Consider the following 23,968-nt stretch of genomic DNA (forward strand, 5'->3'; position numbering starts at 1 on the left):
GCTCCCAAACTTCCTGGCAGCCCATAGTGTTCCTCACGCTCAGTGTCACAACAGGAAATTGTCTTTAAAACAATCAGTTTCCCTTGATTGAGGTAGATTTTATTGGTAAACTATTGACTGGGAGATAAGCAAACCCTGACCCAATCTCAACATTCTGACTGTCTCTTTTGGAAAAATAGTTTTCTCGCCCCAGTGACATGTTCCCTAGCAATGTGAGGGGGAGGGAAGGAGGTCACTCTGACAAAGCAAAATTTCTCTTTCTTAATCCTGTTTCTTTTGATCTTCAAAGGTGGTAATGCTCAGTTTGGAGTCCACTCATCTGTGCACTTCATGATGCTCCCCCTGAGTTGTTTAAGAAGCACATTCTGTTATTTATTTTCAGGTTTTTAAGTGACTAGTGTCAAAGAGCTATACATAAGAATCTTCCGTCCTAACCCAGCATTTCAGGAAAAATGGTTGAACCTGTAGGCAACCAGTACGTTGTGGCCAGACCAGTATACTCGGAGAACTCGTTTGGTGAAGAACATAAGAAAGTGCACAGATACCATAAAACCTTTTTGGATCATCTGAGGGTATGTTTTAGGTAAGAAACTTTTTTGTAAATATTGATGTTAGAAATAGATCCCCTGAGCTACCTCCTAACTCTCAAATATTCTGAACTACATCCTTACAATCTTCCTTCCAGCTGGTCTCGTAAAGACTTTCACCCAGCTTTTGTGGTGGTTTCTTCAACATCCACTTCTCCCATTCTGAAGAAAACAAATATTAACTCTCAACACTGAGGGACAAATTCATCCCTTAACTCTGTTCAGTTCAGTACTGAGGTAACTCCATCCATTCAACTCAGATGACCCCAGTGTAACTCTTGTAGATGGAGTCCCACCAGGGAGGAATGTGTCATCCCAGTGTTGAGAGTCAAATGTTTGTTCCCCCTACAGTGTCATATCCAAGAACAATGATAATGGATGAACGTGAAAGTAGTGGAATATACAATGACTGACTTCATAATTAATGGGCAAAAGAGGCAGACTACATGACTACACGATTATGTCTGAGTGATCACAGCAAAACAAATGAAAACTCATTATTCAAACTCAACATCAAATGTTCCAAAATAAATTGAAAACACTCTTTTGCCGAAAAATATTCCTGGAACAGTGAGGCTATGGCCCAGGCAGGTTGTTCCATGCTGGGTACCTCTGACAGGCTGAAATCTAAATTCTTATCCATTAGTTTCAGCTATCAAGATTAGGTTTCGATTTTGACTGACTCAAAGATGTTAGCTGACTGCACTGTGGCTTATCACATATTTTCAGATGTTCCCCACAAAAGGCCAAGAATATTGCCACTGGTTTGTTACCCATAACTTCCTGGTTGCCAGCATATCGCGTTAAGGAATGGCTCCTGAGTGACTTTGTCTCTGGGATCAGCACAGGGCTGGTGGCTGTCCTGCAAGGTAATCTTTGGGAAACACTTTTGCTTTATTTTTGTTTTTTCTAAGATCAAACTACCACATAAGTCCATGCTGAGAGACCCTGTAGACTTGCACCTGTAACATGGGCTTAACTTTCCCTGTGTTTTCTATCATTACAGGTCTAGCATTTGCTTTACTAGTGTACGTTCGCCCGGGGTACGGACTCTATGCCGCCTTTTTCCCAGTCATAGGCTACTTCTTTTTTGGCACTTCCAGACATATCTCTGTTGGTAAGTTAAGTCATAGTGCACATTGTTTGTTCCGCTCTCTGTCACAGCTTGCGTCTTCTTAACTCCATGCTGAAGATAAATAAAAATCCCCAGACGTAATTGATTACACACCGTTCCATTGGAGGAAGCTTTGTAGCTTTTTTCAAATGTGAAATAAAATCGTGGTGGATGGAAACTTATATTTTGCCCGTCCCGCTTTAATGCATGGCTTTGTGTCAATTAGGTCCATTCCCTGTTCTGAGCATAATGGTGGGAGAAGTAGTGACGAAGTTAGTCGATGAGGAGAGTTTTGGAAACAGCACTTCAATGACTTCTACGGCACTAGATGATGAGAAGATACAGGTGGCAGCAACTGTATCACTCCTTGCTGGAATTTTTCAGGTTGGTACCTCATGATGATATCTATCTAATCTATCTATCTATCTATCTATCTATCCTTCCTCCGTACTGCCAGCACCAAATTATAAATTAAACCATCACCACCATCATCGTCCCGACTGTCCCATTGACCAGGAGCCATCTGGGTGAGCTATTTGGAAGCTTCTACGGATATTGACGTGCAGGCTATTGACAAGGGCATTAAGGATGGCTCCACGTTTCATATGCTGCTACATTTCTGTTAAAAACAATTATTGTGCATGGGCCCAATCCCACAGGCTATCCAAGCACAGAATGCCCCACTTATTGCAAAATCATTACCCAGATTTTTCCTAGGGGGCAGTGATACATATTCTTATGTCTGAGAACGGAATGGAGACATGATATTGGTGAGGTGAACAGTCATATTGACGGAAGCTCCATATTACAGTAATACAGTTTAAGGATGAAGTCAGAGAGGAAGACAAATATATTTAGTTCCATTTTGTTCTGGAAATAATACGGTAGAACACATCCCTGTGTAGTGAACGCTTATATATATCTCCACATCATGAAAGATTTACAATGTGTAAGACATATGGATACACTGAAAATCTTAACAGCAAGGACATTTAGGTTATGTCTACAGAGCAAGAAATCCCATGGCTGGCACATGCCCGCTGACTTGGCGTGAGGTGGGAGGGTCCTTGAGCTGGGGCTGCAGCCTGAGCCCAGAATTCTACAAAGCAATGAAACAGCCCCGCAGCCCAAGCCCCACAAGCCCAAATCAGATGGCTCAGGCGAGCCGCAGGCTTATCTTTGCTGTGTAGATATACCCTTACTTTGGATCCAAAGTATAACTCAGAGGGTTAGGATTTCTGTAGCAATGACTGTTGTTACTTATGCTTCCATTGTTGCCCACTGTCATGCAAGTCTCACAATATTTGGGTGTTTCTTAAAGCCCCAGCTCTTGGAGTCATGAGATTAGGTGACAATCTCAGCTTTCATTTTTTTAAAAAGTAAGTTTCTAATCCTCTTGATTGCAGAGAAAAGCTTGAAAACACGAACCAAGTGAACCCTAAAGGCTCAGAATCCAGAATGCAAAATTTTTAAAAAATGTATTATTTTTTAAAAAAATCTCACGATTCATAAACCAATCCCAATCATGATTTTTGAATGTTTGGGGTGAGCAATATTGTGCGTCTCTTCTAACTACATCTAACAAATGATTGGTTATTTTGTGTTACAGTTGCTTTTGGGAGCACTACAGATTGGATTCGTAATTATTTATTTATCTCAGTCATTAATCAGTGGTTTCACTACTGCTGCAGCTATCCATGTTGTGGTGTCTCAGCTGAAATTCATACTCCAGCTCCCGGTTACTGGATGTAAGGAGCCATTTTCAATTTTCTGTGTAAGTATTCCTCAGTTGCTAACAACATGATGCAACACCCACAGACCCTGGTCGTCGGCAGGTGGGATCAAACCGGGGACCTCTAGCGCTAAATGCATGAGCCTCTACTGCATGAGCTAAAAGCCACTTGGCCTTTCGTTAGGGCTGTAAAGCGATCTCATTACTCTCTCTCTAAATAGTCTCAGTGCCACTAGATGGGACAGAGCCCCACACCCAGGAGGTGTGTGGGTTACATAGACAAGCAGAGTACATCAGACTCTATATCACGAAGTAGTTACACCAACCGAATCTTCAGAGTAAAAAACAGAGGAAGCAATTTGCAAAAAGATGTGTTATTATCACAAAATAATAATATTTAGCTATTGTGTTGGGTGCACAAATAGACTAATTCTATGATCTTTTCTACAATATGTTAGCATGTCCTTAAGAGCCCAGGCAGCTTTGTCTCAGGCATTTACTTATATGTACCAATTCTTATTGGACTGGAATCTAAATAAATAAAATACTGTAGATGTCTTTCATTTGGGTATAGCTCCCGGAGTCTGGTTGCATGATTAAAAATCAAAAGAAAGAAAGAAAGAAAGAAATAACTTGCTGAAGATTTTTTTTATGCGTTCAGTTATTTTTTTCCCAAAAATGTCTGACTTCCTGGGATTTGGGAAATAGAGCCTTTCACCTGTATGTTATCCGTATCACTCTGACTCAGGTTTGTGGTGGCCAACAGTTGTTATCACCAGATGGCTGGCTGGTCTCCTGAATGTAGGGTGACCAGATAGCAACTGTGAAAAAATGGGATGGGGGGTGGGAGGGTAATAAGAACCCATATAAGAAAAAGTCCCAAAAAAAGGGACTGTCCCTTTAAAAACGGGACATCTGGTCACCCTATCTAAATGTAATAAGCCGTTTGTTGTTCTCAATCCAGTTCCTGGCTGGCAAGCATATGTATCACAACTCCTCATACACGCTGGTAGCAGTCTCAGCAGATAACCTAAGTAGAGGGCATGGAAACAGATATACCATCTCGCCCCTAGAGATGAGACCAGGAAGTCAGGTTTAAGGGTCATTGTGGAGAAGCTAGCATTGCTGTTGTCTATCTGTGGATAAATATCATTCTTTACTCGCCAGGAGTCTCAGTCCAGACCATTCCACCAGAACTAAATCCTAACTAAAATAATAATTAAAGAAAAATAAATATGTTTTCTTTTTTTGAAAAGTGATGCCCACTGCATCAAGCAAAGGCAGCCTACTTCAAAGCACTCTGTCTTTTTAATTCTGTAGACTCTGGGAAAGATTGGTGGACAGATCACGAACACAAACATTGCAGATCTTGTCACAGCACTCGTTATCTTGGTCATTGTGTTTGTGGTGAAAGAAGTTAATGAGCGATTCAAAGCCAAACTACCAGTGCCCATCCCAATTGAACTCTTTGTGGTAAGGATTATTCCACTTCCTTTTTTCAAGTGTATAGTGCCACCCAAAGCAGAGTTTTAAACCTGTTTCTATGTACTAAAGTCTTCTTCTCAACTACTGTCTTCTTTCTGTCTTTGAAATTGTGGGTTTCAGATATCCTGACAGAGATATCATTATGTGCTTCACATTTCTTTCACTGTTTTATAATTTAACATAACTTTAGAGAGAAAAGTATTATTCGTGAAATGTTTTATGTCTGATTTATCTGTAAAATCAGACACTTCCCTTAAAACCAAGTACTACATCATTCTACTGGAACCCTACTGCAGAGCACTATTTCTCAACTGGTGGGTCGCGACTGCCAGGGGGGTCATGGGGCTTGAAAATGTTATTACAAGCTAAAGCAAAATCAATAAATCAATAAATAAGATTTCCAGAATAACTTTGGGGTGGTGTGGCAGGGCAGAGGTAAGCCCAGTGAATGCCCTGCTAAAAGGGGCTGGCCGCACCCTGCTTCCTGGCAGGGTGGCCAGGTACAGGGGCCCAGGCACTCAGCAGGGGGCTCAGCTGCAGGCCCTAAAGAGGGCTGGCCCAGAGGAATAGGCTGAGCCAAGTGGAGACGGCTGTGCTGAGTACTGGGACGATTACATAAGCCCTGAGAAAAAGCTCAGTCAGGGCTAGCCTGGTAGGGGAGAGGAGGGCTGCATTTCTGCCTCTGTGCCAACTGAAGGAAGGCTCAAGGGCTAGAAGGCCCCAGGACGGGTCTGTCGGGGGATAGCGATTGGGGGAATTGGGGGCTAACGGGAGCACTGTAAATAAAGACACGAAGGTGAATCAGCACAGGAGGGCGTTGAGACTCTTTATTTGACCAGCCTAAGCGCAGGGTGCAGCTGCGAGGGAGGGGAAGCCTGAGCAGATCCTGCCACAGGTGGCCAAAACTTTCAGTGGTTTTGAGATCAAACTATTTATAACCCTTTGATCTGTTAGTTACAGTAGCTCTGCCCCTTTCATGTCCATGCAGTTGACCCTATCCCATGGTCACACTCCCCCACTTGTTATACCAATAAAATAAAAACCAGCAGGATCTTATTAAAGGGAAAAAGGCAAAATACCACATTTATTGTGAATACAGAAAGAATCATAGCAAGCAGTTAGTTATAGCTATAACATTCCATTCAATCTCATATTTATTCACACATTCATTCATACAAACACACACACACAGGTTCTGCAAGGTTGTTATCATAGTTACCAGCCTTAGAGTTGCTCATGCCAAGCCACTGGCCAGGTGGCCTGGACACGAGGAGGGAGCAGGGCCTTGTCAGATGCTCATCTGATGCTCCTGGAAGTTGGTTTGCAGAATCAGACCCCAAAGTTCTCACTTTTTAGAGTCTATTTTTATAGGAATGTCTTCCTATGCCAGTCTATGGGAATTGCTTCATCATGCTGTTGCTGAATCAATCAGCAGATAGCACATTCCTGACGGCTCCGTGCTGCCAGATGTTATCTTGTTCTTTGGTTCTCCCATTCTTGAGGCTGTTGGGTGGATTCCAGTCTGCCCTCCGGGGGTCCTCTGGTTATTTCCACTTGATGCCTTCTTCAGCCGACGGACACTGGATTCTTAGGCTGGCACCTCCCTGATCATTCAGTTATTATCCACACCAAGCATCCATCCACATACATCCTCTATCTCTATTTTAATCACAATTGTTAATACAACAAAAGGGCGGGGAGTCTCTGGGTGCTGGTTCTGTTGTTACAGAGTATTGCTTTGAGTCTCTCTCTGTGTGAATTGCTTTGAGAACAGACTCTGTCTTAGAATGTACTAACACAATTAGCAGCTTGCAAGTTTCACACATAGAGGGAGAGAAACAGTACCAAAAACCAAGAGACCTCTTAATTAATAATACCCTGGAATTTAAACTATGGGGAGTCAAACTCATTTGTGATTTTAATACAGAACTTCTTTAATATGATCCAACACACTCCTATATTCTTCAAGGTCCATTATTCTCCATCAGCTTCTTAAAACACACACACAAATAAAGTATATAGCCCGTATCATGGCTACAGTGTTTACTCTTGCTTTCAGAGTAAATGTAATGGGGTCACAAAACGTTGAATAAGACGTCCCCAACCGGAAAGGGTTGAGAAACACTGCTGTTGTACTATAGACCATTGTAGTACTTTTTTTCTTAAGGAGAGCAGAAAATGTCCATTTTATAGGGATTTATTCCACCACTAATGAGAACATCTGCTGGAATCTCGGGGTGGGTTATGAACACAGACACACCTGTAACACCTAAAACTTACCTCTGAATCAGGGCCGTAGCCACAGGTGAGCCGTAGCCCACCCACGTAGCATCCAGGCCCACCCCCAGCTCTGGTCCGGCCCCAGTGCTAGCCCTGCCCAGACCTGGAGGACACTGCACACTGGGTGCCCCCGGCCCAACCAGAAGGGGAGGGACAGCAGCAGCGGAGATCAGACGAGTGCGCCACACACGCACGCTGCAGCAGGAGGAGGGCAGGCAAGCAGGTGACCTGGCGGCAGGGGCAGAGGAGATCCTCAAAAAAGACAGGCCTGCTGCCTTGGAGAACTGGGCCCGGCGTGGGGAGGTGAGACCAGGATGGGTGCCAGGAGCCGTCTGTGCTAGACAGCGGCATCTCCTCCCGGAGTTGGGTGCATGCGAGGGCCCTGAGGAACCCCTGGCCAGAGTGTTTATCGCCCCCCACAAGGCTGGCTGGAGGGATAGAGGGGAGGCGAGCTCCCCCAATCCCTCCTGGATCCCTGATTCCTCCTACCCTCACCCCCGCTCCCTGTCATTGCCCACCAGAAGTCAGAGCCGACCCAAATGTCCTGTGCTGGCTATGCCTCGGCTCTGAATAGCAGGAAAATGTCTAATTTTGGAGGCCTAATCTACCACTAGAAAGCACATCAAAGAGGCAATGTTTGCTAGGAAGAAGCGAAAGGATAGTTTGAAATAGTGACTTTTTTGTGGTCTTATTTGCAAATTCCTAATGTAGGTAATTTTGCTACCTTACAGACAGTCATAGCAACAGGTATATCCTATGCCTTTAATTTCAAAGAGAAGTTTCAAGTTGATGTAATAGGACAACTAGAAGAAGGGTAAGTGTATAATTCTTAAACTTTCCACTGGAGCACAATATGCTTTCTAAACAAGTTCTTAGGCACAGAATTCACCCATCTCTGCCTTCTAATTAAATACTCTGCATTAATAAAAAACTTACTTCTTCTGAGCAGTTAAGTAAACTTTTTGCATTCAACAATATCACAGCTTTCAACAGACTAATTTTCAGTAGATAAGAGCTATTCAGTAATGAAAAGCATTTTTTCTTCCAAGAAACTGAGAATTAATTCATTCATTCCTTGTTGTGTGAAATGACCAGTTGAATACAAGGAGAAGGAGTGTCAGAGTTACCTGCCTAACTGCTCTTCTGCCCCATCCTGGTCTTTGAGCAAACACCGACTCAGGTCTCAGGCTGTCAGCTATCTCAGAGTGAAATTGTGCAATTCTCGTCCTCTCAGACCAGTCCTTGAGCTGCAGTCCCCTATGATCAACTATGATTATCTCAAGAGGCCTGACCTGTCTCCAGTGCCTGTGGTTCTGCTCCTTCCAGCAGCAATAACAGTGGTATCCAGTAGCCAAATAGTCTGCTTAAAGCAATCCTGTCCCCCTCAATAGTTCCTGACAATTGAGCTCCGTCTTGCTCTCCAAAGAGAGCTTGTTACCTATTTATAACCCTTGATCTATTAGTTTTCAGCCTGGCAAAGCAGCCTAGAAGTAGACCATTGTCCTGTAGTTGTCTAATGTGTTTCTTGAGAGGTTGCCTATCTGTAATTATTGTGTTGACCTCCTGCTTGCTTTCCCCACAACCCCTTATTAAACTAGAACAATACATTCATGTAAAAAAGTCTTGTAACTAAATATATAATGACTTCACCCCACTGATCAGGTCACATACAGCATTCCTTAAATTATTACAACTCAGTTTGCTTTGATTACTATAACATCTCTAAATCCCTCATGACAAGTAGGGCATAAATACCTACATTTAGAATATAAGCACAGTAGTGTGTAATGAGAAAGAAACAAAACATGACAATACACTGCTGCAACCTTTGTTGATGACAGAAATGTTGCAGACGGCCCCTGCAGGGCAGTGCTCACAGTCACCAGTGCTTCAGTGGATGAAGCCGGCAGAGGAACAGCTACTTCTGCTCAATAGGCCCTGACCCTCAGATTTCAGACTGATCAATTTAAGGGCACTGAAAAACCAGCTCATTGAAGAATGTCTTTTTATTGCTCTTGGACTGCAAAAGCTCCAGTCCAAAAAGCCAGGGAGCAGGAAACAAGGAAGAGATCTAAATTTAGTGACTGGCCTTCCTTAGCACATATTTATTTAACTATCTAAAGAACCAGAACAAATCACAGCAGGTTTTCCCTACAGAGCGAAATCCACTCCAGTGCAGAGGACCTGTGCAAAGCCTCAGCATCAATTTAGCCCTTGACTTAGGAAGGGCCTTGTGTGTATCTTACAAATAATAATTCTCATCACAGGTGCTTGACACCTCACAGGATTTGACTTCCAGAAAAGAGAGCCTGGTAATTGAATTCCAAACTGAGCTGATTGCAGATTAGTGGGGAATGGACTCAACCTGAAAAGTCCCAATCCTGAGCCAAACATCCCTGAAATTCACTGGTGTTTAGATCCAAGATTATGTTTTGGTCCCACCTCTACAGAAAAGTGTACAGTTAAAATAGCACAAGAGATGGACTGTCACCAAGCTCACTGAATGCTTTGCTTGCCATACTGTTTTCTTAAGCACCCTGTTAAGGGACAGTTCTCTCTTTTGGGTTCTCTTACAGATTTAAGCCTCCTGTTCAACTTGATATGAGGGTTTTCCAAAGCTGTGTGGGTGAGGCTTTTTCCATAGCGATTGTTGGATTTGCGGTAGCCTTTTCGGTCGCTAAAGTATATTCTGTCAAGTATGATTATCCCATAAATGGCAACCAGGTAAACAAGAAACATTTAATTCCATATGACCATAATACATTGCAAATGAACATAGCTTTAGAAATGCTTTGGCTTATGAACTATTTTTTCAGAACTATTTCTTTAAAAAACTTTGTGTTCATTATTCTGTTAGGAATTAATTGCCTTTGGCCTGAGTAACATATTTTGTGGAGCATTCAGCGGATTTGCTGCAAGTACATCGCTGTCAAGATCAGGTGTGCAGGAAAGCACAGGAGGCAAAACACAGGTATTGCAAATACAAGATGTTGACAGAGCTGAATGCCACGTGACACTAGCTGCACAAAGTGCTCTAGGATATAGACTTATGGTGAAATCCTTTTCTTCCACAGGTTGCTGGTCTTCTCTCTGCTGTCATTGTCATGATTGTCATCCTGGCCATTGGATTTCTCCTGGAACCATTACAGAAGGTATTCTCTACTTTTGCATAGGATTTATCCCTGCTCATCAAGGACCTGATGCTGCTCCAGCTAGAGTCAACAGGAGTTTTGCTATTGACTTCAGGGGGAGCAGGACAGGATTATGTCAGGGCCTGATTGTTTTCCCCAGCTCAATGCACAGAGGGAACTTTCCAAGTGTGAATTTGTCCCTGCCTGCATGGACGGATGGGAAGGGTCAGCTGCTCCTTCCCTGAACCCCACGTGTATGGGGAAGAAGTGATTTCTAGCCAATAGAGTTTAATAGAAAATGGTAACACTTCAAGAGGTGTTTTGAGCCCTCTGATAATTACATAGGGAATTATGTCCATGATATAGAAATTTATAGTAAGGTCAAAAATCCATAGCATGGATCTCATTCTCTAGTCAATGCTATAGAGTTTTAGAGTAATTTTGCAGAAGCCTATGAAGTTTCCACATAATCCTATGCCTGTTAAATTCTATAGGACATCTGTCATAAGGGATGGGACTGATGGGGACATGCAACTTTCCTCTCCTTTCTCCCCAGCCCCTTAGGGAACCTGCAGAGAAGTTAGTACAGACTGATATGCTACTTCGGCATGGACACCCAAACATCACAGAAATGAACACATAAACTCTCATATAGATAAGACCAGATTCTCATTAACCAGGCCACTTGCTTCTCCAGCTAAGGGGCCATGCTCAAATGCAACCCCTGGTCTTTCCTGAGCCCCGGGACTGCTCCTTGCTAGGGCCCTAAAGGAAATAGGGGAGGGAGAAGGAGGAAGAAGAGACAATGAAAAACCTGGTGGCAGAGCTAACGGAAGGCAACTGCCCCCTACCTCCCTCCCCAGTAGCCTTTAGGTGTATATGTGGCACCTTTTTCAAGAACGTTGTGCAACTGACCAAAGAAGGTTACAACACAAATTTTCACATGGGGCTACCCCACACTCCCCTGGCAGTAGTGGCTCCTGTCCCACAGGGCTGGGCCAGACTCCCTGTTCCATATGTTGTGACATAGCAGACAGGGTCAACATGGAGCCGTGACCCTGTGTGCCATGTCATAATGCTATTCAGTCCAACTTGGCCCAGCCAGCTCTCCAGCATGACAGAGGAGTGGCTGGGCCAAACCTGAATGGCACTGTGACCTTGTGTGCCAGGTCACAGTACTCACAAATACCCACAATACCCAGGTCCAGCCCTGCGGGACAGGAGTCACCACAGCTGGGTGAGTGTAGGGTGGGCTCACTCTCCATCTTCCAGCCCATCCTGGGGGCCTCCCCTCTGCACCAGGCCAGAATGGAGAGTGCTGCTGTGTGTGGTCAGTGCCACCAATGACCGACCACTGCCCTGCTCGCAAAGACTGGCACCTCCACTGCTGTGGCCCCACCCTCTTCTACACTGGCCAGTGCAGCAGGCCAGCCACAAATAGAAGCACATGCTCCACTATCTTAAAGGGAAGTGCAGAAGGCATCTGCACCACACCTAATACAGTGCTCTATCGTAATGGCACATCCTGGCCCATAGCGTCAATGTAGTAGGAAGAACCCATTATCTTCTAGCCCAGGCTCTGGGTCTATTACTAGAATCTTGTCATTATAACATTCGGCATTTGCTCTGTTTTGTGTTTTTAACAGTCAGTCCTTGCGGCTTTGGCTCTTGGCAATTTGAAGGGGATGCTTATGCAGTTCAAAGAAATAGGTGTTTTATGGAAAAAGGACAAATACGACTGTGTAAGTAGCAGCCAATTTATACTTAAAAATAAAATCCAATTGCGCAGGCATTTATTTTGCAAATTCTCTTAACGATTCAGTTTATTTTTAATAGCTTGCCTTGCTTCACTGCATTGAACATATCGCTGACCTGCATTTTTATTTTTATACATGATTTTTTTTCAAATGTTTTTTCACTCAGTCTCATTTCTTTTAGCTCAGTTCTCTCTCTTTAATCTTCACATTCACCCATTTCATCAGTCTTCTTCATTAAAAAAATTCCCACCATTCAAAATCAATTATATAAAGAAGTGACAGAAAAATTGATAAATATTTGGCCTGTTAGCTACACATTTCTGGACCTATTTTCACTTCAATACATGTATGTCGCTCCCACTACTGCCAATGAGAGCTATGTAAATGAATCAAGTGGAGAACATCGCTTACAGTGTAGCTTGGCAATTACTGCTAATGATAAAGCTATAGAAATGACTGAAAGGCAGCATTGCCAGTAGACAAGGCATACCTTTAAGAATCAGAAGATCTGGGTTCAGTGTCTAACAGTGCCACTCACTTTTTGTGTTACTTAGCTACTGTGGACCTCAGTGTTTTCTAGCTCGAAAATGAGGATGTGGATCTTTACCCCCCATGATGAAACACTTTGAGGCCTCTGATAAAAAATGCCAAGTGTTATTATAATTATTATTTAAATACTTCCAGTTTTCAATTAAATACATTCACAGTTGCTAAACTTTACTGTCTCAACACGAGATTATATTCACAAATATTACCTTTCCCGATATCATGATTTACATTCTACCTTTTCCATTTGCCAGATATTTTTAAGAGCATTCAACTAGTTTTGTATACAAAGTCATGCTTTTTTAATATATCAGCACTTCACATCTGTTGTACAGAATTCAGCTTCAAAAAGACTTTCCAGCATTAACGAACTAAGTTATCCTTCCAGCACTCCCATGAGACTGGTAAATCTCACTCTCTCAGTTCTGTTAACTAAGAAAGATTTTTACCCAAGAGCATAGGCACAGTCCAGATCAGACCCGGCGTTTCTGGGTTCCCTATCTGGGTTTATACTCTTGCTTCCTAGTGAAACTATAACATCTGAAATTGTGTATATTTTTTACAGATGATATGGATTGTGACCTTCCTATGTACTGTAATACTGGGGCTTGCGATTGGACTAGGAGTCTCAATAGGATTTGAACTCCTGACCATAGTGTTCCGCACACAGTTGTAAGTAAATGTTAAATATAACGTAAACCCTATCAAGACTGCATGTTGAAAATAAACTCATTTAAGACATAGAGGACCAAATTTTCCAGGCCTCTATCTGGCCTGCAACTTTGGACTCAAAATCAATTCTTGGAGATAATTCTGGACACTAAATATTATAAAAGTCAAGGGGAAGCAATGGGAATGTTGTGTTCTGATCCCTGTTAATGAGAAAAGGCATGTGAATCACATTTCAATGGGACTATATAATCTAGATAATAATAATTATACCTAGCTCTTATATAGCTAAGTATTCTTCTAATTATTACTTATGTGCATAACGCTTGCAGTAAGAGTACAGGGTTCACAGTCTGGCCCATAATAAGCTACAGCACTCTGTCAATATAGATACTCTTCTCCCATTTGAATTTACTTTTCATAGTTAATTTTCTTTCTTAGAGGGAAAGGCTCTTAGATTGATTCCATGACCAGTACAATTATCATAATGCTGAGATCATTTTATTTGATCAGCCATTAAAGCAGTACAGCTTTCCAACAGCAAGATAAGACTTTTAAGACAACAGCAATTGTTCAGTCCATTATGTTCCAGCATGGTTTATAAATAACTTGATCTGCATTTGTTTGCAGTCCAAAGTGCACTCTTTTGGCGAATGTTGGAAGAAGCAACATCTACAAAAACAGAAAGGATTATGTAGATGTAAGAGCCTGTATATTATTTACATCATCTGTTGCATGCATTTCTGTGCAATAGACACCTGTAAGTAAAGCCCTCACTTTGTTGTGTAGATATATGAGCCAGAGGGAGTGAAGATTTTCAGCTGCCCGGCCCCGATCTTCTTTGCTAATATTGACTTCTTTCAGGACAAACTTATCACTGCTGTAAGTTTTTTCTTGGCAATCACTTTAAATGAATTACTTTGAAAAACAATGAGGAGTCCTTGTGGCACCTTAGAGACTAACAAATTTATTTGGGCATAAGCTTTCGTGGGCTAAAACCCACTTCATCAGACGCATGGAGTGAAAAATACAGTAGGCAGGTATAAATATACAGCACATGAAAAGATGGGAGTTGCCTTACCAAGTGGGGGGTTAGTGCTAACGAGGCCAATTCAATTCAATCAGGGTGGATGTGGCCCATTCCCAACACTAATCTCAGTTGTACCATGTTAATCCATTTTAAACAATGGAACCACTGTGTCCAGAAGAATAACTTCAGATTTACCACAGTGTAAGTGAGATGAGAATCTGGTTCGGAGATTCATATCATTTGCTTAAACGCAACAAACTATCTTTCTTAAGACAGTTCTGTACTTGACTTTAATTCACAATAGTAAATTCATGTAAGGTTTGTTTGGAGTTTTTTTTTTACTTGGTCACTCTCCAAGAATTTACTAGTACTAATCACTTTTTAGAATAATATCAAGTTCTCTCTCAGATCCAAGGATACTGGGATTTTTTTTGTTTGTATAAAAAGAAATCTGGAATGTTAATCAAGATGTTATTTTGCAGGTTGGTTTTAATCCATTGCGGGTGTTGCGCAAACGCAATAAAGCTCTGAAGAAAATCAGAAAGATGCTGAAGAAAGGAGAGCTGCAAATGACACCTGTAAGTGTTATATTATGTAGCTTATTATCTAGCAGAGATGAGAGGTATAAATTAGGGAAAATATTTTCAAAGGCACATGGGAGGTTTGGGCATCTTATTTTCATGGACTTTCAGTGGGAGCTGAGGCCCAAATCCTCAAAGGGCAGAATTAGGCCCCTAAATAGCTTTGAGGATCTGGGCGTGGGTACCTAACTGCCCACTGTGCCTTTGAGACTCTCCCCATGTCAATATAATGTAAGGGTGGATAAGTATTACCACATATTACCATTTGTTAAATTAAATACAGGCTTAAAAAATAAGCTTGTTAATATAAATACCCTGGTCCCCAGTCTGCAGCATTAATGTTAGGCAAAGTTCTCTTGTCTTCAGAAGGAGCTTTGTTAGCCCTCAGACTGTAGAACCAGATCCCAAAGAAAAAAAGTTTTGACCTATAGTTAATGTTGGCTCACAGCTGGTACTTGGGTTTCTCTGAGGAAAAATCCTTCACACTTTCTATGGGCCTTACCCAAAGCCCACTGAAGTCAGAGGAGTCTTACCATTCAGTGGACTATGGAGCATGCTCTAAATCCTTGATTAATTGGAACAAAACAGAAATTTCAAAATGGCTCCTAACTACAGGGAGATAGAATTCCTTCCAGTATGAAGCACAAATAGCGAATCATGATGCATTCAATCAGTGCTTCAGCTCTCCAGTGCCTCAGTATGCTATTCAAGTGTACACATCAGTGTGTTCTCTTATCACTGGACAACACCTGAGGCTGTAATGTTTACTGTGGCCATTTCTTCTCTTTAATACAGAAATCCTTTATTTGCACTGTTAATGGTCTGAATGATTCTGATGAAGAATTGGACAACAATAAAATAGAGGAGCTGGATCAGCCTACTAACATGGCAGACTTACCATTTCAAATTGACTGGAATGCAGAACTTCCTCCCAACATCACCGTGCCCAGAATTGACATCCACAGCCTCATTCTTGATTTCTCAGCAGTATCATTTTTTGATGTTTCTGCCTTGAGAGTCCTCAAAGCGGTAAATTACCTTTCATGAAACAACTAGTCAGGGCTTACAAGTAGAAAAAATGTATTATGTTTCTTAAAGATACGCCTGTATGTGCATAGGAGATCAGTAATAGATTGCATAAAGACTCAATGGTTGGAGCTAGTTGAAAATTTTCCATCAAAACCATTTTTCCACAGAAAATTGGGTTTGCTACTATCTGAAATTTTTCACAAAAAGTGTCTGGTTTCCATGGAAAATGTTGAGTTTTCATCAAAAACTTATCAGTGTTCATTTTTTGGACAAAAAGTTTAAATTTTCCATGGAAAACGTTGATGAAAACTATTTTTTTTCATTTTCATCTAAATTTTCCAATCAGTTATATCAATGGCTATACACTCCTTTCTTGAACTGATAACAGTTCTGGAAGTTTTACAGCAATAAGGTATGAATCATGGTCTCGGGTTTTAAACATAGGATGGGGAATTGGAACACCTAGATTCTGTTCCTGTTTCTGCCATCAACTTCCACAGTCACGTTGGACAAGTCACTCTGGCCAAAATTCTCAGATATAAGCACCTATAAAGTAGCCTTATTTTCTTTTGAACTGAGCACCCACAGCTTCCATTAACTTTAGTAGTAATTGCAGCTCTGTTTGAGCTTTATGTCTGAAAATTCTGTCCTTTAACTCTTGGAATCTCAGTTTCTTCATCTAGAAAATAGGAGCAATGATGCTTTACCACACTGGGGCATTGTCTTTCCATCAAAGATTTTCATTTTCAGCTCTTATCAATATTATTTCATACTGATCCTTTTCTTAAAATATATTATTATAAATTCTTTTTTAATTTATCTTACAAAAGAAGGTTGGCTTCGAAGTCCAGCATCAATCTAAAGAACCTATTCTGCACCCATTCAAGTTAATGGAAATTTTGTCACTAACTCCAATGGCAGCCTAAATCCATTTATTTGTGCTCAAAATACACATGCTATTTTACTATAGACAATCACTGTCATTGCTGTTGAGTTCATAGCAAAGCAATTAGTCTCTAAGCAATGCCTGCTTTCTGTTTAACAGACTTTAAAAGACTTTGTCCGGGTTGATGTGGATGTGTATATTGTGGGAGCACAAGGTAAGTTCTTCCATTTCTGTCAATCTTGTTTTTAAGCAACCAAATTGCTCGATGGACATGTATCAGTTATGCCTCTTCTGTCAGCTCGCTGCTTTCCCCACACAGTTAGAAGGAGCAAACCAAATGTTTATATTAAAAGAATCTTTAAAAGCATCTAGTCAGACTCAAATTAAAAGAGTCTTGCAGGAATCAGCAGTACTGACTTTAACTGATTAAAACTAACAAGCCAAACTAAACAGACTTGAAATGAGATAAAACTTTTACTGGCTAAAGTCAGCCTTTCATGTAACTGCAACCTACGGTGGATAGGAGGAAATGGGACCCAGATGCATAAAAATATCTGCAGCCACCTTAAATACCCATGGGTTCATTTTTCCCCTCTCAGGGTTTTGTACCCTCACAGTTTCCTCCATCTTAGATCTCCCCATCCTTCCATTTCCCTCACCCCACCAGAGTGAGGTTCAGGCCACTTGTCAATATTCAGACTTAGAGGGATAAAAAATATCTCCTCTGCCTATGCTCTCTCTGCGTTTCCTCCTGAAAGCTAGTGAGCGCCCAGTCCTGGGACAGCAAAGGGAGCCTGTGTAAAAGGGCTGGGCTCACATGTGCTATACAGGTAGCTGGGGAACTCAAACTAAGAGTGAAGCCTCAGGAACCCACACAGACCAACCTTGTCCCAGTATTGCAGGCCATAGCGGACACAGGCTATGCAGAATTACAGCCATATGGAGCCAGACTGTACATGGATGCACTGCCCATGCCCCATCCCCAGTGTGCTGTGGAGACCTGCCATGAAGGTCTCATGCACGATGCGGAGGATGCATAGAGCCCGTAGGTGGGGTTTCTCCAACCCCCCACCACATTGCTTGTAAACTTTTTGGTCCTTACAAGTTAGCATAAGGCACCACAGGATGGGGCCTAAATGAGGAGACAAAACAACAAGGGCCAGTTCTCCTCTCCGGTGCACCTTGTATTGTCTCTTCTGTGCAAAGTGCACAAAAGATGGATATGAAATGCTACCAGATGAGAATGGTACTATCTGGTACCCACTTAGCACAGCAAATGCCTAAGGGTCAAGGCATTGGAGAATCAGGCCTTGTGGCAGCCAAACTGACCCACTTTGATAGAAAATTGTGTGTGCTCATTCAAAGGACACGCTGAGGATCCATTTTTGTCTTGATGACTGCATGCCTGTCAGTCACTGGTTTGTGGTTTGATTCTGTTTCTCTGCAGATGGCTTCCTGGACAAGCTGGAAAGATGTGCATTTTTTGATGAGGAGATTAAGCCCTCCATGTTTTTCATCAGCATTCATGATGCTGTTTTACACATTTTGGTAAAAAAGAATGAAGTCTGCTCACCAACGGTGAAACCCATGAAGGTAACCACTGTGCTATGTGTTCATTCTTCTCCGGAGTAACACCTTAAATTGCTCACAGTCCAGTTGTTGACATAGTCTCAAGGGACTGTGTCGTCCCCTCCTACCGGGACACCGCCCAGGAAATTGCATGCAGTGGAGTTCCCCTGAAACTGTCACCTTGAGAGGACAGGACTAGGAGGCCTGCAATAAAGGCAGGGGTGTGGCCTTTCACTCTGATGGAGCCACAGTAAAGGGAATTCCCAGGTCCTTGGAGAACCAGCCTATCTCCCCTCCCTGCTGGCAACTTGGCTCCTCCAGGGTTGCAGAGAGGGGTCTTCATGGTTGACCTACAGCAGCAATTGCAGGAGGGACTCAGGGAAGGAGATGATGCTTTGATTTGGATTCTGGCCTTGTCTACACTCAAGAGTTGCATTGATTTAATTAAATTGGTTTAGAAGCTAATGTAATTAAATTGGTACAAGCCCCATGTGTGGCCTCTTTTACATTAGATTAAAAGTAGCTAATATAAATTTAGCTTCATTCAGTAAGGAATCAGCTCAAATTAAATCCATATAAGGCACTCTTAAACCAACTGAAGGGTGTTCACACCAATGGGACCAATTTAAATAGCTTCTAAAGTGAGTCAGTTAAATTGGTGCAACTTTTGTGTGTAGACAAGACCTCATTTCCACTTAGATTTCTGAATGGGATGCTGCAGGGCAAGCAAGGGATGAGGCCACGGGGAGCACCACCCCCTCTCCCAGTCCTGCTTCCACAGTGCGGTGGAGCAAAGCAAGCTCCAGCAGAGTAGGCTGGAAGGAGGGGCAGGAAGAGTGTCGCAGAGAATGCACTTCCACCACACCAACCCCTGCTCCACCAGGACTCTGTCCGCTCCAGCGCCACAGACAGAGGCAGCACGATGGCCAAGAGTCTCAAGAGTCACATTTTCTGAGTCTTTAGCGCAATATTACCTGTGAAATTAGCTAAAACGAGAGGGAAGTGGAGAGCATTTCCTAACCCTGAGCCCCTCTGTTCACTACAGGAGATGGAAAGCAGTGATCATTATATTATCAATACAAACGGCGATTTACGCAACCGGGCGTACACGGTAAGGCCGCCCCCTCGCTCCCCCCAGCATGTCAGCAGCAACAGAAGATCAACGGCACTTTCACTTTTTAAACACGTTTAGGCTGAAGTCAAGCACTTGTGAAAGGTGCCGCCTCACCAGCTCCCAGGACTCAACAGAGAGAAGAGAAAGCATAGGCACTAGCCGCACCGTGTTCTGCCTTGTGTCCTGTACCCACCCCTAGGGGTCTGAGGGCAGCTCAGACTCCAAGCCCACTCACTCTTCACGCTCAAAGGTGCCAGTTCTGGCTATGGCTTCAGCACTGCCATAGGGACTGAGATGGCCAACTTGCTCCCATGAGCCACCAACAGAGGACGATAATTTCCAATCACAGACCACCTGGGTCAGACTCAAAAACTGACCCCTCAGGGTAAAAGGCTCCATCCCCATGAGCCATCCAGTTTGTTTAACTTTTTCACTGATTGGTAGCTGGCATTTTATTTAAGGCAAACCACAGCTATAGTGGGAGGTTTATGGCCCAGCCAGGACAAATTATCCATGGCTTTCTGGGTTAGCAACAGGTGGACGTGCTTCCACATTGGGAGACAGGGAGAGGTCTGCTGATGTGATAAGCTCTGCTTATCAGTGCTGAATCTGTCCAACTCCCTCCTCACTACAACACTCCTCCCAAGGGTTCCCAGCCCTTGAATATTCCTACAACCCTGGGGCTGGAGCAGGTCCACTCTTGGAGCCTGTATAGGGAGGGGATGGAGATCAAATCCACTGCTGCACCTTGGCTGACAGCTCCACATCCAGGCTCAGCCAAGGACAGATGGTTTCAGGTTGCACCTGCCCTTAAAAAATTTTCTGTAAACGAGCCCCAAACAAGGATGTCAGGAGATGTGCTTAGTGAGCTCCTCTTCTTCCACACGGTATTATTCTCACTTACCCAAATGCCATATACAGCTGCTGGATTTGATGGCCAGGGGTCTGACTGTAATTGCAGTTGGAGGGTCGGCCTCAAGAAAGATAGTCTCTAAAGGAGTGAGAGGGAAATATCCCCAAAATAGTGGGCCGCAGAATTGCCACTTAGGGTAATATGATTGAGATTGGAAATGTTAAACCCCATCTTTCCATGCACGCTCTTAGATTGGAAAATCCTCCTGCATAGCTTAGTGAAAGGTAGATACATAAAAATGTCTTTATCCAGAAGTGATATTTATTTCTTTCCCACAGATGCCAACAGAAACAAAATTCTAATTCTACCCGAATTACATCATCCAACAACCAGATTTTCAGCTACAGAAGATGAAGGCAGATGTACAGCATATGGAGACAGTTGTAGATATGCTGATACATTGTATAAGGGACTTTATTACATGTGATTATGTTTCAAGTTTTGGAACAGGCTTGTTATACACTACATATATATATATTTAGGCTAAAGTTATGTAGTTTTTCTGATTTTATACTCTGACTTCTCTTCTTTCAAAGGAGAAAAAGTGGTTTAAGCAATGTTAACACCACTTGTACATATGTGTGTATACATGTGTATATTAGTCAAACAGTTTATAGACAACTGGTATAGTAACGAGAGTATATACTGTGTTCTTATAACTGTTTGAAATCTTGTAATGTATATAGTATATTCTAATAGTTGACTGTCACATTGTATCTTCAACTTGTACATAATTTATTTAAAGTTCCTTTCCGGTCCTATGAGATATCCTTCTAGACTGAATTACCTTTAAATTGACCAGCCCAATATTTTATTCCACATAACACAGGATAAGAGAGAACATTTATAGTGAATGGTTAAATAATTATTTTAATAGCTCTGTGTGTATGCAGATCGGCGTAGACACAAACAGGGTGGCACACTGGTTTATTGTTATCCAAAAGTTTACAGAGGATTGAAAATAGTAAACTGCGGCTATACTTTGCTAGAGCTACATCCTAGGATTGTGAAAATTCCACTTTATTTGGCTCCACCAGATGCCCAAAATAGCTTCACTCAGCCAGGTGCTAGATAGTAGTCTTACCTATATAATAGGCTTGGCAGAATTAATTTATATATTTTGTTATAACTTCAACAGATAATACTGATGTTTATTTTAAGCATTTTTTTTATTTTTATCAAATAAAATTTTCCCAGTTGCACAGAGCTATGCGGTTTAAGCCTTTTTTACCTATTTAAATTTTTCAGAGTTGAGGGAAATTAAGGGGAGACAGACAATAATTATTTAATGACAGCAGACTTTGGCATTCAAAAAGTTAAACCTTTATAAAACTGTATATTTTGACATGAGATGTTGATATTTTGTTACGTCACCTCTAAAAAGTTTTTAAGCAGCATTTTTCTTACTTTGCCTATCTGTACATTTCAGTTATCATCAATGGAAATATTTTTTTCTCAAAAAGAAAAGGAGTACTTGTGGCACCTTAGAGACTAACCAATTTATTTGAGCATAAGCTTTCGTGAGCTACAGCTCAGTTCATCGGATGCATACTGTGGAAAGTATACAAGATCTTTGATACACACAAAGCATGAAAAAATGGGTGTTTACCACTACAAAAGGTTTTCTCTCCCCCCACCCCACTCTCCTGCTGGTAATAGCTTATCTAAAGTGATCACTCTCCTTACAATGTGTATGATAATCAAGTTGGGCCATTTCCAGCACAAATCCAGGTTTCCCCCCCCCCCACACACACACACACAAACCCACTCTCCTGTTGGTAATAGCTTATCTAAAGTGATCACTCTCCTTACAATGTGTATGATAATCAAGGTGGGCCATTTCCAGCACAAATCCAGGGTTTAACAAGAACGTCTGGGGGGGGGGGGGTAGGAAAAAACAAGGGGAAATAGGTTAATGCATAATGACTTAGGCTTGAATAGAGACTGGGAGTGGCTAAGTTAATTGTATCCAATTTGCAAATGAATTCCAATTCAACAGTCTCGCTGGAGTCTGGTTTTGAAGTTTTTTTGTTGTAATATCGCAACTTTCATGTCTGTAATCGCGTGACCAGAGAGATTGAAGTGTTCTCCGACTGGCTTATGAATGTTATAATTCTTGACATCTGATTTGTGTCCATTTATTCTTTTACGTAGAGACTGTCCAGTTTGACCAATGTACATGGCAGAGGGGCATTGCTGGCACATGATGGCATATATCACATTGGTGGATGTGCAGGTGAACGAGCCTCTGATAGTGTGGCTGATGTTATTTTTTTCCGTGGTTTGTATGTGTATGGTGAAATTGACATTTACCAACCAACGTTTACCAATAAAAATCTAATCCTCCCAAGCCTACTTATATAATGGCATTACAGTTCCATTGCATCACATTAGCTGACAGCAATGCAAAGACTGAGACACACATATCTACTGATAAACACAAAAGCAAGAGCCCAAATATGGGCCAACAGGGAGCACTAGTTGGTTTCCTGATGATAGCTTTTCACTTCCCTGCTAACCTGACATTGTTCTTTAATTTTGCCTTGTTCTGTACCGAAGCCATAAGAACAGCCAGACTGGGTCAGACCAATTGTCCATCTAGCCCAGTATCCTGTCTTCCGACAGTGGCCAATGCCAGGTGCTTCAGAGGGAATGAACAGAACAGGCAATCATCAAGCGATCCATCCCCTGTCATCCACACCCAGCTTCTGGCAGTCAGAGGCTAGAGCCACCCAAAGCATGGGGATGCATCCCTGGTCATCTTGGCTAACATTGATGGACCTATCTTCCATTAACTTATTAATTTTTTTTAGACCCATGATAGTTTTGGCCTTCACAACATCCCCTGGCAATGAGTTCCACAGGTTGATTGCACATCATGTGAAGTACTTCCTTTTGTGTGTTTTAAACCTGCTGCCTATTCATTTCATTGGGTGACCTCTGATTCTTGTGTTATGTGAAGGGGAAACTACACTTTCTTATTCACTTTCTCCACACCATTCATGATTGTATAGCTCTCTATCATATCCTCCCCCCTTTAGTCGTCTCTTTTCCAAGCTGAAAAATCTCAGTCTTTTCAATCTCTCTCCTCCTACGGAAGCTGCTCCATACTCAATCATTTTTGTTGCTCTCCTCTATACATTTTCCAATTCTAATTGTACGTATGCTGATGGATGTATCACTCTCCTGCAAAAAACATATTGGCCCAGGACCCAGCTCAAAAAGCTGCTGCTGCAGAGTTGCTAGAAAGCAAAACTGCATTTCCCATGCCATGTGGACTTGTATAGTCCTAGACTTTAAGGCCAGAAAGGGCAATTGTGAGCCTCTAGTCAGACCCCCTCTATCCCACTGTAGCCAGACAGCCAGCCCCCCCCCCCTCAGACCAGCATTGCTGGAAACACACAGGAGCCAAAACACCAGGGCACTCCAGCACAGCCTTTGAAGCTGTGAGAAGCACAGGTGTGCTGCGACAATGTGCCTCGGGGAACGTATACAACAATTGGGCTCACAGCAGGCAGAGGCGCTGTGACAGACATGGCTCTTAG

The 23,968-nt window shown here is 42.3% G+C and overlaps 1 protein-coding gene across 1 annotated transcript; it reads left to right on the forward strand.

Annotated features, from left to right (window-relative positions):
* The first annotated feature begins 452 nt into the window (after nucleotides 1-452).
* Nucleotides 453-22,165, forward strand: SLC26A3 (solute carrier family 26 member 3). The gene is made up of 20 exons (XM_074952458.1): nucleotides 453-583; nucleotides 1,317-1,456; nucleotides 1,594-1,704; nucleotides 1,928-2,085; nucleotides 3,311-3,475; nucleotides 4,754-4,906; nucleotides 7,930-8,012; nucleotides 9,775-9,922; nucleotides 10,056-10,169; nucleotides 10,273-10,350; nucleotides 11,976-12,071; nucleotides 13,198-13,304; nucleotides 13,932-14,001; nucleotides 14,091-14,183; nucleotides 14,814-14,909; nucleotides 15,708-15,941; nucleotides 16,987-17,041; nucleotides 18,275-18,420; nucleotides 19,442-19,507; nucleotides 20,702-22,165. Exons 1-20 carry the CDS (start codon nucleotides 453-455, stop codon nucleotides 20,723-20,725), a joined length of 2,268 nt encoding a protein of 755 aa, XP_074808559.1. The 3' UTR covers nucleotides 20,726-22,165.
* Nucleotides 22,166-23,968: the final 1,803 nt, after the last annotated feature.

This window comes from Natator depressus, chromosome 1, assembly GCF_965152275.1.
Source record: "Natator depressus isolate rNatDep1 chromosome 1, rNatDep2.hap1, whole genome shotgun sequence".
Lineage (NCBI taxonomy): Eukaryota > Metazoa > Chordata > Testudines > Cheloniidae > Natator > Natator depressus.

Bases quoted from the DNA above. Each gene is read 5' to 3' on its own strand.
- SLC26A3 (XM_074952458.1), top strand. From the start codon at position 453: ATGGTTGAACCTGTAGGCAACCAGTACGTTGTGGCCAGACCAGTATAC. The intron at 4,907-7,929 runs GTAAGGATTATT...GCTACCTTACAG, and splicing joins TCCCAATTGAACTCTTTGTG to ACAGTCATAGCAACAGGTAT. The intron at 18,421-19,441 runs GTAACCACTGTG...TGTTCACTACAG, and splicing joins CAACGGTGAAACCCATGAAG to GAGATGGAAAGCAGTGATCA.